Source organism: Periplaneta americana, chromosome 7, assembly GCF_040183065.1.
Source record: "Periplaneta americana isolate PAMFEO1 chromosome 7, P.americana_PAMFEO1_priV1, whole genome shotgun sequence".
Classification (NCBI taxonomy): Eukaryota; Metazoa; Arthropoda; class Insecta; order Blattodea; family Blattidae; genus Periplaneta; species Periplaneta americana.
Window position 1 is genome coordinate 23726110 of NC_091123.1, and position 16271 is coordinate 23742380.

Consider the following 16271-nt stretch of genomic DNA (forward strand, 5'->3'; position numbering starts at 1 on the left):
TGCTTGATTGCTGACTTGTTCGCTAAACAAACATGGATACCTCATTAGCAATTGGGGTTATGAAAGCTGAAAATGCTTTGGAAGTGAAATAATGTAAATATAATGTAGAATAACACGTTAACTTTGAACACTGACATTGTTAGTACCTTTTGTACAATGTTTTACACATTATTGTAATATATTAAGCCCTTTCTTATCTTTTCCACATAACTCGTAATGAAACTGCATTAGGACACTGCCTTCTTAATTCAATGCTGCACCATGATGTCATGGTTTTTAGAAAAATAGTTATGAAGAAGGCCATGTTTCAAGCATACATGTCCAAAGCTCCCTTGTGTTTAGTTTACAAGTCACCTAGTTGCTAGTCACTAGTGTGTAGTTTGGACTTGAGCTTTGAGACACGTCCTTACTATGTCGTAAAAGTCTGAATGTTTATTGTACTGATACGTATAATCAACAGTAATCTCACTAGAGGTTTTGATTTATCTGGAGAAAATCAAAACTCGAGTGGGATTTAATTGACTATTACACGATTAGAAGAAAGTAGGCTATATAAAGATTAGAAGTAACAAAGTGTACAATAAAATATTAATTGGCTTACGAAAATACAACTGTCTTCAAATGTATTATTGTACCATCTCAACATTATGCTAGATGGCAGTAGTGTTTTATGATGATGTTTTCTTATTACCGGTATCACTTGTGCCAACTATGGAATCATCATTGAACTCTGTGGACTGTTACTAGTCAAGAAGGCTTTGTTGATTCAGTTTCATTTTTATTAAAACATTTGCATTCCATTTCAATCATCCGGATCCCAGTAATCAACGTCACTTGACAGATGATTTTCAATAAATCTTAGTATTAAACCATCTCTGTTACGTGACTATCCATAATATATAGCAGAAGCTATAACAAACATAACCTAAATAATATAAACAAGTGTTCGAAAAGTTTTAATTAGGGATGATGAAATATACAAGAAACGTTTTAATTAACGATGATGAAATAAAAAATAAACATAGATAATTTTAAAAGAAACAATTATTGAAAGTACAATTTTCAAATTTGAATGTTTTGGTGGTTCAGTTGATGTTATATTGGATGTGTGCGTAAAAGAAGTGAACTCGCTGGTGTACATGGTGTATCCCTCAACTCATTCAGGATTTCCGAATGGTGCTCTTCATATATGACCAGTGATCTTTATTAATTCTTGTTCTTGAATGCCAAAATGCGAGTCATATTTGAAAGTGATGTGCATCGACTGGAGTGGTTTGTAATTTTCTGTTTTTTGACGGCCAGACCAGTGCAGTTTGAAATGTTGGCAAACAAAGAAACAAATGCTAGGGTAGTGATAAAACTAAACAAATGCTAGGGACGCGATAAAATTAAACAAATGCTAGGGACGCAATAAAATTGTGCGATAAGCGGCCATGATTGGTTGAAAGACGTCCTTTCGTACCGTTTTATTGGTCGAAAGTAGTGTGACGTAGTAAAAGTGTAATAGTCAACAAAAATCATTCCACATAATCAATTATACATGCATCGAACATTACATTCTACAACAATTTTGTTTTTATCTTTGGGAGATTATTAAAGACTAAACATATGCAATAAACCCCCCAAACATTGGAAGAGTTGCAGCAAACTAAATGCCGAGAAACTCACTCAATAACAAGAAATTAATTGCACCCTGTGATGACAATGTTTCTTTGCAGATGTAAAAAATGTGTGGATGTCAAATAGATCAACATTTTCAACATTAACTTTGAGGCTGGTAAATGCTTTTAGATAAAGCTGTGTATTTTATTTTTAATGTAATAACAATCAATGGTAATGATGAATGACTACGAGATTCTTTAGCAACTGTCATGTGAGCCATGAGACAGACGACTCTGGCATAGTTGTAGGATTGGGTGCACATACTTCAAGTACCGTACTTGAAGAAGTGTCTGATAAAATTTTAAATTGTACAAAAACTTTAAAACTAAAACTGTTGAAAATACAGGGTGGACACAAAGTCTCGATCCATTTCTGAATAAACCTTGAAATTACTTTATTGTTTCAGACTAATCTACTAGTACACTGAGTACTGAAGAACGAGTGGCTATTGTCTGTGCTCGATTGCGCATTTTAACATGTAAAGATGCAACAGGAGTACACAAGTAAATTCCAAAAACTGGCGCTAACACAAGCAAACATCCGATTCCTTGTCAATAAATTTCAGAGGATAGGAAATGTTGCCAATGAACCACGTTCTGGTGGAGTTTCTATGTCCAAGCAGACTGTGGAACATATCAAGAAGTCATCAAGAGGAACCCTCAAGCATCGAGTCGTCATTTAAGTAACCAGCTAGATATGCCAAGATCAACTGTTTCAACGGTTTTGAAATTCAGACTGAAAAAGCAAACTTATCACATTCAGATGTTGCACAAACTAGATGACGAAGATTATGCAGTGTGTTACGAATTGAACCCAAAAGTAAATGTATGACTGGGTTCACAAAAACCACTGTTATGGTGTTTAGGTGAGGGGTTTGGACTTTTTCCATTGCTGGTTGTCACAATCAAAAAATTAAGACACAACGTTTCGAAGGGTGGTTCTCCCTTCGTCTTCAGGTGGAAGGAAAGAGAGAAAGGAAAAAACCTACTGTTGGGATCGTTACGTACAGCTATTCTGTATGACTGAGTGTTTTTACGTTCGCAGGAGTTACCATTTCAGGTAACACTTACTTGGATATGCTGGAACAATTTCTTGAATCACAGCCACCTCTCCATTTTGCATTAGCTATGACAACATCTCTCAACCAACGTTTTCCCAACAGATCAATAGGCAGAGGTTCAACACTAGCATGGTCATGGTCATGGCCATCATGTTCACCTGATTTGACGTCCTTAGATTTTTTCCCTTGGAGTTATGAAGTCAAGAGTGTATACAACCAAAGTAAGAAATCTATAGGACATGAAGAATCGAATTCCAGAAGCATCTGCAGCGATTTCTGGTGACATACACTACCGGTCAAAAGTTTTCGATCACCTATGAAAACAACTATATACTTTATTTCAATGTACAAACACATCGGAAAAACTAAATAGACCAACAAAATAAATATTTTCTCTCTCTAGCATTATGATATGATAGAATATTCAAAACGAAATCCCTTTTTAACCACAAATCCATAGTTGTGATAGATGATCGAAAACTTTTGACCGGTAGTGTACATACTTATGAATGTCTTTAGGGCTTCATTCAAACATTGGACACAGTGCTTTGAAGTGAATGTCGGTCATGTTGAATTACATATGTACATACCATAACAATAAGTCTATATACAGTTCATGCCCGCGTAACCATTATTTCATTAAAATGGATCGCGACTTTGTGTCCACTCTGTACAATAAATTCAAAAGTGAAGAAACTTCTACAAGATTCAAACTGAAGTCAATTGTCTCAGCAGAAGATAATTCATATTACTGAATATGCTTATTTTGCAAAACATTTATGTAAGCTGGGAATTTTAATTTCTCCAAATTGTGTGTTATGTAATGAACCTGAAGAAATGGATATAGAAAATAAAAGTACAATAAAATCTTGGATTACGAGTAACTTGGTTTGCGAGCGTTTTGCAAAACGAGCAAACAATAAGAAAACATTTTTGTTTGATAAACAAGCGATGTCTTGCAATATGAGCAGCATGATTTGTAAGTAACTTGCTTCGCTTGCGAGCAACAGCAAGAGGCAATGGAGGGGATCTCGTCTGAGCAGGAAGAAGAGAACAAAGCAGACGAATTCCTTGCTTCAAATGAGATTAAAGAGGTGTATAAAAAGTGGGAAGCAGTACAAAATTTTGTTCAAATTCACCATCCTGATAAGGCTGTAGCAGTGCATGTGATAAATCTGTTTAACGAAAATGCAATGTCACAATGTCAAAAATCCTCAAAACGAGGCAAAAGCAGATATCATTGGATAGGTTCTTAGTCAAAGCAAAAGATTCCAGCCAGTCAAGCAGTCAGAAGTGATTCCGTTAGTGATAGTAAAAATATTTTGTTTAAATGTTCAAGAAGTTTACTAAGAAGTAAAACAGATCTAAGATACTCAAAAACAAAATACAGTAAAGTAATTTGTGTTACATTATTTTACTGAATTTTACCTAAATTATAGTGTATTTTATATGAATAAAAGGTTGTGAAACGAACTGATCTGAGTTTGCATTGTTTTTTATGGAGAAAGTTGCTTAGATATGCAAGTGTTTTGGATTAAGAGCACGTTTTCGAAACAAATTATGCTCTTAATCCAAGGTTTTACAGTACTTCTAACTAGTGAGATATCTAATAAAGAAATACAGGAACACAACACAGCAAATTTTGCAGACTACAACATCGGATTCCAGTTGACTCCTGAATATTGTACTTACGTTACATTCCTTCTAAAGAAAGTCATGAGAAGTGTTACCCAACATATATTTCTTTTACATACCTCCTGGACAGGATATAAACTATTTTCTGAGAAGGGCATGCGGACATGAACACTATCCCAGCAATCTCTCAAGTTTTCTGGGTAAGGTTTCACAGACTGTCCATCTCTCATAGGCAGCTGAAAAATAAAAAAGAGAGGTCAATCTTCTCAAATGTGTAATAAACTATATTTAAAGAAACTCACATACACTATGCCTACAAATTATTGAACAATTATACAATACTACATTTTCACTAATATTGAATAAACAGGTATAATATTACCACTATTTGAAAAGGTGATAAAGTTTCGTACTGCCATCTGAGTTTCATTTGTTATTTACCAGGAAACGTATATATCATTGTTGCAGAAAATGACTGCACTACTAACACACCAAAGCTGGTGTGTGCTCGAATATGCACAATGTAACAATGCTGTTGTGGTTTCCCGCGTGTTTCAATAGCAATTTGGACATGGTCCTCCCGTGTCGTCAATTCAAAGGTGGTGCGAAGTTCACAACAGAAACAAGGAAAAGGACACATGGGAAGACTAAGTGTAACTGAAGAGATGGTTAATGGAGTGCATGAAGTTTCTATGCAGAGCCCCCAGAAATCAATGCAGAGAGCCAGATGAAAACCTTTTGCATATAGCCACCCCATTCACCGCATCTCTTGGAGTGATTTCTTTATGTGGGGTTTCGTCAAGGATAATGTTTATGTCCCTCCATTTCCAACAAATTGCTGGAATGGAGAAAGCATATTAACACTGCCATCAGGAATGTTGCACAAAATATGCTTCAGAGGATTTGGTGAGAATGGGAAAACTGCCTGAACATCAGTGTGTCAAATGTAGGGCACACATGGATGCATTTAAGGTCAAACATCACATGATAATATAATGCATTTCTGTTCAACGTTAGTTTCAACATAGTATTACCACAGTCTAGTACAGTCCGCATTTCACGAGAGATCCGAGCAAGGAACGCAAGTTTTTCCCCCGCTCTTATTTCTTATCCCTGACATGGAACCGGCCGGCCATTGACTGAGCCTTGCTTGTCCCAGCCGACCAATGACACTGCTCTCATCCACCTGCTCCTTCAAGAACACTGAGTTACTGGCTTACTCTCTCCTCTTACCCTGCAAGGACCATAGTCCCCTCGCAGGGATCCTCTCGTGAAATTTGGACAGTATATACAGTCACGAAGCTCAATACATAGTAAATATGCATCTGTAGACAGTTGCTAACCACTAGGATCGCTACTATCGCCTCATCACAGACAATGCGAAATCGTACCTGCACAGTTTATTGTTCCTAGTACCCTCATAAACTCAAGCTTCGTGACTGTATATACTAGACTGTGGTATTACAAAACCCAATAATTCAATAATCTGTGGACATAGTGTAGTAATGTTTCATATTTTCCAAACTATCCTTTACACTTCATTACTGTCAAAGTGTTTAACATTCTAATCTGAATGTGATACAATTAAAAAGAAAATATTATTTAATTTTATGTTATTTTTGCAACAGCTCCATAAAACTCGATGTTAATTAAAACTGAAATAAAAAAAAAAAAACAACTGACTATAGAAGAAACAAATGTTGTTGTTGTTTTCTAATGCCAGGCGTTTGACAATAAAGTCATTTGACCTCTTGCACTCCAATATTTTTCAAAGATATTATCATGGACAGCCACTGAAGCACAGATGTTGAGGTGTTCCGAATCCATTTCTTGGTTTGAGTTGCACAATGGACAGTTAGGGGACTGATATATTCCAATTCTATGCAGGTGTTTGGCCAAACAATCATGGCCTGTTGCCAATCTAAATGCAGCTACAGACGATTTTCGTGGTAAAGCGGGAATTAACTGTGGATTATGATGCAGAGAGTTCAATTTTTTCCCTTGAGGTTGTGCTATCAAATTTTGTTTGTTGAAGTCTAAGTATGTAGATTTAATAAATATTTTCACAGAGTAATACGTAGATTTAGTAACAGGTCTGTAAGTAGCAGTGCTGCCCTTCTTTGCTAAAGCATCCGCATTCTCATTTCCCAGGATTCCACAATGGGATGGTATCCATTGGAATACAATTCTTTTATTGAGTGATATTAATTGAAAGAGCATTTTTCAATTTCTCTGAACCTATTAAGAAAAGAAAATATTTACGTATTTCGATATATTTTTAGTCCCTTAACATTTTTGTTTATAAAAAAGAATTTCATTCAAAACTTTCAATTCAATTTTGAAATTATCTAATTTAACACACTTCAATTTCGTTGATATAAATGGATGTAGTAAATGTTTTCAAACACGAATCTTGAAAATACGATAAAAAATTAAGGTATGTTGCTATATGGAGGTCTATTTAGTCAAATTAATTAAAATTACCTTGAAAAAGACTGTGTGGCTTTGAGAAGGACAAACTGGGGGCAAACAAGGTGCAGATCCATTTCTAATTTCTTCTAGCGTTGCCCCAAGCCAGTGCCTTCCACTGCCAGTCTTTGACTGCTCATCTTCAGAATTCTCGCACATGTTATCTCCTGGGAAGGAAAAGAAGTTATTAGTATTATGTAAATTATATCACTTTTACTTATAATTATTTTGAGACTTTTACAAAATTCAATAAATTAATGTGGGAAGTCCTCAAAACAGCCACAATTTTTGCTTCCAAGTACTGACCACTCTGGTGGTTAATCTTTCAAGATGCCCCCTGATAACTCAAAATAAGAATTATGTGAAGTTTTCCAACCTGATACCTCAGTTATCTATGATGCTGGGAATAAATCACGAAATCACAGAAGTATCCATGGATCACGTGCATGTATGGGCTATTCCATCTCAAATCGACCGAAATATAGAGAAAATTGACCTTGCAATTTTTAAGTACAATGAAACTTTTTCTGTCCGTTGACAACTTTGATACAATGCTTTGTGCAAAGTTTGAGGCATTTAAATTTATCATATTTTCATAAAATTAGAAACTCTAAACTGTTGTGGCTCCGAAACCCTTTCACCCAGTGATCAAAATCATGGTTTATTTTGATGCTGAGAAGTTAAAGTTTATATTGACATCAAAACAGTTTTTCTTACTTTTTATGGAAATGGAGAAATTTAGATTTTTCTTCATTAAGACGCCTTTGTCCACGAAAAAATATTTTAAAAATATATGGTTAGATTCCGCATTGAAAGTACAAATAAACACATATTTTTTACTGGTGCACCGTTGATAAGAAAGTATTGAAAATATCAAATAAAGAAAATAAAAAGTACACGCGTGAACTAACCAGCTGACTGTTAGGCAGGAGCTAGCCTAGGCAAGCAATGCCAGAAGACATAAACACGTGATGTTTCGTCTAGTAGCACATAGCTGGACTAGCTTTATCACAAATTTTCATAAACACAAGAGTAAAATGACGCCCAACACTCGCTTATCTTCAGCTCTCGGCCAGTTCGTGCGGTACTGCGTCATTCAAGACTAGGCATGTGAATATAATCTATTTAATACCCTTGAAACTTATTGCCGACCCACTAAGCTAACAATGCCGAATCCCTCTTAATAATGCAAGGTATTTTCTCAATATTTTTTACATTTTTACAAATGGGCAAAAAAGCCTAAAAGTAAGTAAAATCAGATTATCTGTCTCTCTGTATACAATAAAAATAAGGATTACTTCTTAACATAACCTACCAAATGTCAGCTTCAAAATGAGCTCCCGTTCAATGTTCTGCAGTAAATGGTTCCAGAGTTCTGAGCGCTGAAAGAGGCTTGTTTTTATAAAATACGCTAAATTTGTCGCTTAATAGTATGAAAACCGTTTGACTTTCGAGAGTATATTTTTGAAAATGCACTCTCCTCAGCACCTTGTATAAATAGGGAAAAAATTAGAGTATTAAAAAAATGCGAAGTTTTTTACTGATCGATTTCATATGGAATAGCCCGTATGCACAAGGATGTGTATGTGTGTGAGTGCATACATGCGTGGGTGTATAGCTGCATGTGTGTATCTTATGTAGGCCTACCATATGTAAGTATTTAATGCTGCACTTTAGAAATCTACAGGATTCATACACAAAACCTAAAGACTAAGTAGCTTTAAGTTGGTAGACTTTAGATTTTGGTACCTGTAAGCTTAATTTATTGCCTCAGAGGTCAGAAGTCGCAGTCCTTGCAAGGAAGATCGAATCAGGTAGACACATCATACGACGAATGTTGTTTTATTCATTCCATTCTGTACCAGTAGCAATGGATGACATGTGTTGTTTGTCCATGACATCAAAAGCAAAGTCTTTTTTTTTTTACTGGGCAACTAATAATTTTGATAAGCAGACTAACATGGGAAGGGTTTCGGCTCCAACAGAAATTTCGTATCTAAAATTTGTATACAGGCCCATCTTTACATCTCTGTAAAGCTCCCAAAAGCATTCGCTTGTGTAATGTGTGGTTTGTCTGTTAGAGCACTGTACAAGTTGAGGGGTGGGGAGAGCACTGCACAAATTAAGAGGATGGGACACCTTATCCGTAAGCCTAGCCTAGCCTAGAAGCTAGTGCGAGTGGTAAAATGTCTAGAGCCCATTTAGGAACTTTTTTCTCCAACGTTCTGTCTGAAAATATTGCAGCTAATCAAAAATGCACACTGTTGTGTGAGTCATTGAATGTGCACAAGGACACAACCTTGATAAATGAATCATTCCAAGGCTATCACATGGAATGTATGATTATTCCACCTGAAAAAAACTAAATATTTCCAGCCTCTGGAATTCCAATTCCTTAGACAATACAAAATATATGCTCGGAGGATAACAGATTACATAAGGACTCTTGCTGAGAATCCAGAACTTAACTTGGGAAATCGAGTGTTTATAATGAAAATGCACTCTGTTATTCATAACCAGTTGTCTGCTCCAGTATACCGCCCTATGCTTCAGTATTCCTGGCAGTCAGCTGGTTATGTGACTCCTGAACAAGTCTCGGACTTCAAAATTGTAATTCAGGTGGCATTTGATTTTTTAGCACTTGAGTGTGGTTCAGAAGATTGTTCAGGTGTTGCTTTTGCGAGTTGTGCTTCTTGCTCTGCTCCATGCTGTTTCATGCATTTTATAGAGAATCCTCATGTACATTTTTAAAGAAGTGTATTGACCAATACCAACCAAACGGAGAGTTACACAAATGAATGCTTTTACGGCCTTCATCACCATTGTGAGGTAAGCCTATGTACAAATTTTTAACCAAAAATTCCTGTTCGAGCCGAAACCCTTCCCTTGTAAGTGGTTGAATGAAGTAGCTACAGAAACGAACTAATCTTACTGACTAGACTAGACGGCATTTCGGAAGGCGGTCAGCTGCTATATGCACCATAGCATTTCTGGTATGTGACGTCACAAGCTTGTACAGTAGAACCAATCGAAATCAGTCTATAACAAGCACTTCCTGAGTTCGTTTGTTCACATGTGAGTGTTTCAGTACATTGAATAAGTAAAACTAACATTTATTGTGCGTGTGTAAGATAAATAAATGGAAGAAGAGACTCTAAAATGATAAGTATTGCACAGGCAGGCGCGGAAAATAGTGTTTAAAGTGTATAATTATTATAAAAACGTTGACGAGCAGAACACTGCCGGCCATTTTTGATGCTGGCTGCAATGTTGCCTACCCGCAAGAAACAATGGAGAAGTATGTGGTGTGGGATTGAGAAGAGTGCAAAGAATATTATTAGTGAAGAAAAGAAGGTTTGTTTGGTATCATGTTACAGTAAACAACAGCTAAGGTCATTATTGTCTTTTGATAATTTCAATTCACTCCTGCGCTATTTGTATTGCACATGCATGTGAAGTACGATGTGGCAATGTTGTACACTGCCTTGCTCTCTCTATCTGTCTCTCTCGACGCAAACGCTAGCAGAATACCACCTTCGAAATTGCCGTCGATTGGAGTGAACGCAGTTTTATGAAAAGGAAATGGTTAAATTTTAGTAATGAAATTGTTCTAGCCAAAATATCAAGAATTACAATGAACAGATAAACAATAAAATCCTTAGGAACATACCTTTGGAAAGTAAGAGAAAAACGAATGAGGGAAATAACCTAAAAGAAAAGTAAAATAAATTTTAAAATATATGTGTGCATATAATGTAAAAAAGTCTACCTATGCACATATAAAAATTGTATGTTGATAAGTGAGTGATAGCTATATCACCGGAGGTCAAAGCTGTCATTCAACATTGTAACGCACTGCAACCAAATAAATAAATATTTGAGAGCCTGGCTTGTACAGATGCTATACTGTACAATGTATGATTATCTACATAATGCCGAAAAATAATAATTTAATTACATAATGCCGAAAAATAATAATTTAATTATCACCAGAAGTCGAAGAAATCATTGTATGAACTATTGGACACGAAAAGAAAGAAATGTGTGCCACCTAATAAGAAATTTGCTCTGTCTTTAAGGTACACCTATATTGGTACATTCCTGTTACACTCCAACCATGGTAGTCCATTATTGCCAGCCACAGTTAGGTCGTGTGAGATGAGGGGGTAGTGACAGATCACTATCTCTCTACTAACCTTACCTACTCCCCTGCAGTGGTCAGACCTTCAGCCTGTCAGGCTCAATTTTCAGTCAAACTGGGATTTGTAACTGAAAACCCCATAGTGACACATGTAGTGGACAAGGTAGCACTTGGGGTTTTTCTCGAGGAACCTCACTGTGACACTTGGGGTGGACAAGGTCGCAGTTGGGTTTTTCTCGAGGTTCTCCCATTTTACCAAATTAGGCACCTACATCATTCTGCCAACATCTCTCCATTCCATCATCATTCCATAGCATTCCCCGATGATGCACAGCGAGGGTTGGCTGTGTATGGGATTGCCTGCTCGAAGCTGGGTCTGCAGTGAACCTCAATGCAGTCAGCTGGTGTGGGTTTGGATTTGTGTCTAGTTTTAGGGTTAGCAAATTGATCTAATAAGGTCATAGTGCCTCCCCCTCCTTCAAATTCAATTCAATTCAAGTCCACACCTGTGGAGTAACGGTCAGTGCATCTGGCCGCGAAACCAGGTGGCCCAGGTTCGATTCCCAGTCGGGGCAAGTTACCTGGTTGAGGTTTATTCCGGGGTTTTCCCTCAACCCAATATGAGCAAATGCTGGGTAACTTTCAGTGGTGGACCCCGGACTCATTTCACCGGCATTATCATCTTCATCACATTCGTGGCTTAAGATGGTGATCAACAAGATCTCCCAGCTAGGTCCAATGGACCCGTCGACCAACAGCAGGTGTGGTCCTCCAGACATTCTGGGGGTTGTGTGTGAATGAAGTAGCCACCAAAACATTAAAATATGGTGTTCACTTAAATCGGCTACAACTCGCCATTTTTTGTTGCTAAATCTACGTATTACTCTGTGAAAAGATTTATTAAATCAGACTTAGACTTCAACAAACAAAATTTGATAACTCAATCCCAAGGGAAAAAATGGAACTCTCTGCATCAAAATCCACAGTTAATTCCCGATTTACCACGAAAATCGTCTGTAGCTGCATTTAGATTGGCAACAGGCCATGATTGTTTGGCCAAACACCTGCATAGAATATATCAGTCCCCTAACTGTCCATTGTGCAACTCAAACCAAGAAATGGATTCGGAACACCTCAAAATCTGTGCTTCAGTGGCTGGTCATGATAATATCTTTGAAAAATATTGGAGTGCAAGAGGTCAAATGACTTTATTGTCAAACGCCTGGCATTAGAAAACAACAACAACATTCAGACGCTAAATAACCTGAGATGTTGATAAAGTGTCGTAAAATAACCTACTAAAAAAAAATTCAATTCAAAACCTTACCTAGCCCAAGGACATTTCTCCTTAGACCTTACATAACCTTACCTAATCTCTGGCTGGCAGTGACAAACTAGCCTATCATGGTGGCAGTATAACAGGAAAGTACCTAATTTTTTTCCATTCGTTCATGAACCATAAAAGAGGTTGTTTTTTAAGACTTTCTACAATAATTTAATTATTCTCAGGATTTGAATTACGTACTCTTTTCACTTACTTGTCTTCATACAGTGAACAACTAAATGGTAAAACCATTTCATTTGGATTAAGAGTTGTGTCAACTAGTTCGCCTAGTAAGAAAGTTCTCATTTAAACTACATCATATCTCTAGTTGATCACTTTTGGGCTTGCTGAATGGCAGCAACTGCAAACAACTATTTTTATTTTAGTAGGTTATTTTACGACGCTTTATAAACATCTTAGGTTATTTAGCGTCTGAATGAGATGAAGGTGGTAATGCCGGTGAAATGAGTCCGGGGTCCAGCACCGAAGGTTACCCAGCATTTGCTCATATTGGGTTGAGGGAAAGCCCCAGAAAAAACCTCAACCAAGTAACTTGCCCCGACCGGGAATCGAACCCGGGCCACCTGGTTTCACGGACAGACGCGCTAACCGTTACTCCACAGGTGTGGACAACAACTATTGACAAGGTCACAAATACAGTCACCTCATGTGAAAGCTCTCATTTAAAACAATGCTTCATGGAAAGTTGCACCAATGAGTGTGTGAAAGGCACTAATAACACTATTGGTAATAAAGTATGATGCAGGAAAACCTGACATGTAAGTAAGCAAGTAACCCTATCTTCACTTCATGACTAGATTTAAATTAAGCTATTATTTGGCATAACAGGTAAGCGTTTTGACATCTGGTAATTCCTGCCCGAGAAAGGATGGTGAAGGTATATGGGCAGAAACTTACTGAATGTGTGACTCAGTTTTACTATATATAGGCTATTCCTATTACAATACCTGTCGTCTGTGTTAATTTCACCCTTCCTGTTCACTGAAAATATTTCACACATTTGAACATACTGAAATTAATACAGTGAGCTGAAAATTCTTGTTTAGAACTAACCCTCAATTTGTATTATCACATCTGAAGAGACTTCTTTGTCAGTTGGTGAACAATCGGCAAAAATATCGGGTGAATCAGCTCTACATTCTGCTTTCCCAGAAGATTCATATACCGGTAAGATACCTACGAAAAGACCATTTATTCGAGTAATTCATCATTATATTACTATCTAATTTTAGATAATATGAATTATAGTAATACACACAGCATTGTTTAACCAACAGGAACAGTATGAAATCATTACACTCTTCTTAGAATAAAATTCCCAGAAAAAATGATCTTATCATTTCTACGAGTGACATAGATTAACAGACAGACGTTACAATAATCTCATCAGTAATTTTCCAGAACTACACCTAAGGAGATACATCTGTCTTTGCCCCCTACTTCTTACCAACATAACACGCAAGTGGTCTAGCACACAATACTAGAAAAATGGATCATTTCCCTAGAGGGCCTAATTCATTCTGAACCTTTCGCACGTTATGTTGGTAATTGGTAGAGCATAGGGGGGGATGGAATAAAGAAGAAAGATGTGTGCCTCCTTTGGCAGGCCTATGGCTTTCCTGGAGAATTATTATGCCATCGCTATCCATGAAGATTATCCAACAAAATGTGAAAGTTTCTACAATTAACTTTGCATTCTGTAATTTTGACACTACTACATCGTAATAAGTAATATTAAATGTGAAGCATAGGAACGCCATTTCATAATTTCAATTAAGAAACACGCCAAACGAATTATCTTTGCATCAAAAAGCGGATGCTCCCTGGACCAAAAATACACAAATTCAATCTTCTAACAGCGATTTTTTTTTAATACTTTCGTTTTATAGTTTATTTCAGCGATTGTGAAAAAGGTAAGAAGTGGCGTTCCTGTAATTCACAATTAAGTAATAAATTAACTTTATAATATGTCACACTAAATACTGTACCATTTAGGCCTACTGCATCTTAGAGCGGATCTGAAACCCTGACCCAAATAGCTTAGTGGTAGTGTCATTCCCTGTCTTTCGCAAACCTACCACATACCACTCACACCCCACCCTTACTCAGCTCATTACAGATGTCTAAAGTTTCCACCAAGGGAAAAGACAAGGTCACCGAAGAAATAGGTGTTGTCACATTTCATAACTTCAAATCTTTCATTCTGAGAAATTCTTAAAATGAATTATTTTATCACTAATTATCATGTATTTTATTAATATTATATTATACAGACGCACACACATCACGGATTTATAAGTGATACGAAAAGCAGATTTAGCATGCAACCACAGACTCTCACTAGGTAGTAGGCTATCTCAATTTGTAAACTAAACAGATGGTCAGACTCGGGGAGGAGGAAGTGGTTCGGGATGGGGACAGGCTCAGGGGAGGAAATGGTTATAGATAAGAAAGCAGAATCAAGCAGTTCCGTTCACATATTTCCCGGGGTTTCAGATCCGTTTGTTGTATTATAGAGCCTATCATTTTGTCATTTGCCGACTATTATTTATGTGTTGATAATAAGCTTTGTAGATTCTTTGCACAAATTGGTAATTTTACATTAAAATCATATTAATATTAGTAATTTCCCAGAATGTGTCGCTGCACATACACCAGTTCTACACTAAACACACACTCTGTGTATACTAGAACCCTAAACTAACCTAATCTAGCCTAACCTTTCCTGAATCCATGACAGATTACGTTAGTTTGGGATCTTAGTATACTTTTGCATACACTAGGTTTAGGTTTAGTGTAAACTAGTCTGTGTGCAGAGACACATTCTCAGAAATTACTCAAATATTCTTAACTATAAAAAATGCAATGAACTCCACTATAATGATAGAGATTGGACTTACGTGCAAACAGAATACCAATCAAATTGCAATATTGTAATCAACTTCTATCACCATGGGTTTAAACTAATTAGGTACTGAAAACTATGTTAAGTGTGTAATTGAAGTCAGACCATCATTTCGCTGGTACTCTTTCTCTCAATTTATTTATGTACAATAAAATTGTGTTCTTACCGTCATTTGTACTTTCCATTATTGCCTCCTTCCTCTTCTTTCGGAGCGGTTCCACATTATCTACAACCCGCTGTTCATATGACAATGGGGTATTCATCAATAGGTAGGTATATATATATCTTTCAATAATTATGCGAAATGGTGCAACACTATATAAACATATGTGGTTTTTACCATCAAGTTGCTAAGTTTCGAAATACTACATAATATGAGGAAAACTTCCGTAACACTTTTTTGCATATAGAAGAGAGAAGTAGTGGTCTTTCCTCAGCTTCATTCTTCGTATTTTAAGTCTCTTCACACTTGATGTAATAATTTTAACGTATACTATTCAACATTTGTCCAGTCTTGTAACAGTAAATTGAACAATAATATCATAACCTATCAATTAATACGACAAAATCTTCAACCTTTACCAAAATGTAAACTCGTACTACTACGCATGCGCATTAAGAAAAGCGGGCCCCCGGTATATCTGGATTACACGTTTTATCCGTAACCAAAATTATTTTATATGAGTAATTACGCAGAATACGTGGAATTCTTTATTATCTTTGCCTTTGCACAATTTCTTTTTTCATATTTCAGTCCTATAATACCATTAACTCCTATGTGACCCAGGGCTTTACCCCTTAGCCACGGGCTTTACCAGGGATATCGAATGTCGAGACATTGTGTAATTTAATATCGCATCACTTTATTTAGGTGTATAGCCTGAGAGGATAAAAAGAATGTACAGCACGATGTTGTGAGTCTAGAAGGAAGCTTAAGATCATTTTATTTGGAATGACAGATTTTCGGGAGAGTTTCTTGATATATTGATGTCTCTCGACGGAAAGAAATTTTGTGTAGGAGAGAGAAATTTGGGTCTACTATAGAATACCCCTG

At 36.6% G+C, this 16271-nt stretch overlaps 1 protein-coding gene across 5 annotated transcripts in view; it reads right to left on the minus strand.

The window, feature by feature from the left end:
- The window catches only part of Parg (Poly(ADP-ribose) glycohydrolase), a 38498-nt gene extending 22469 nt beyond the window's left edge, over window positions 1-16029 (minus strand). The window contains exons 1-4 of one of the 5 annotated variants that reach the window (XM_069830452.1): window positions 15384-16029; window positions 13366-13488; window positions 6842-6993; window positions 4477-4593 (exon numbers count right to left, since the gene is read on the minus strand). In XM_069830452.1, coding sequence (XP_069686553.1) covers window positions 4477-4593; window positions 6842-6993; window positions 13366-13488; window positions 15384-15480 — 489 coding nt within the window. In that variant the 5' untranslated portion in view covers window positions 15481-16029. Of the gene's footprint in view, window positions 1-4476; window positions 4594-6841; window positions 6994-13365; window positions 13489-14300; window positions 14631-15383 lie in introns of those variants that run through there. The other 4 variants (XM_069830453.1, XM_069830455.1, XM_069830456.1 and 1 more) reach the window with 4 other exon arrangements.
- Between the last annotated feature and the right edge of the window lie 242 nt (window positions 16030-16271).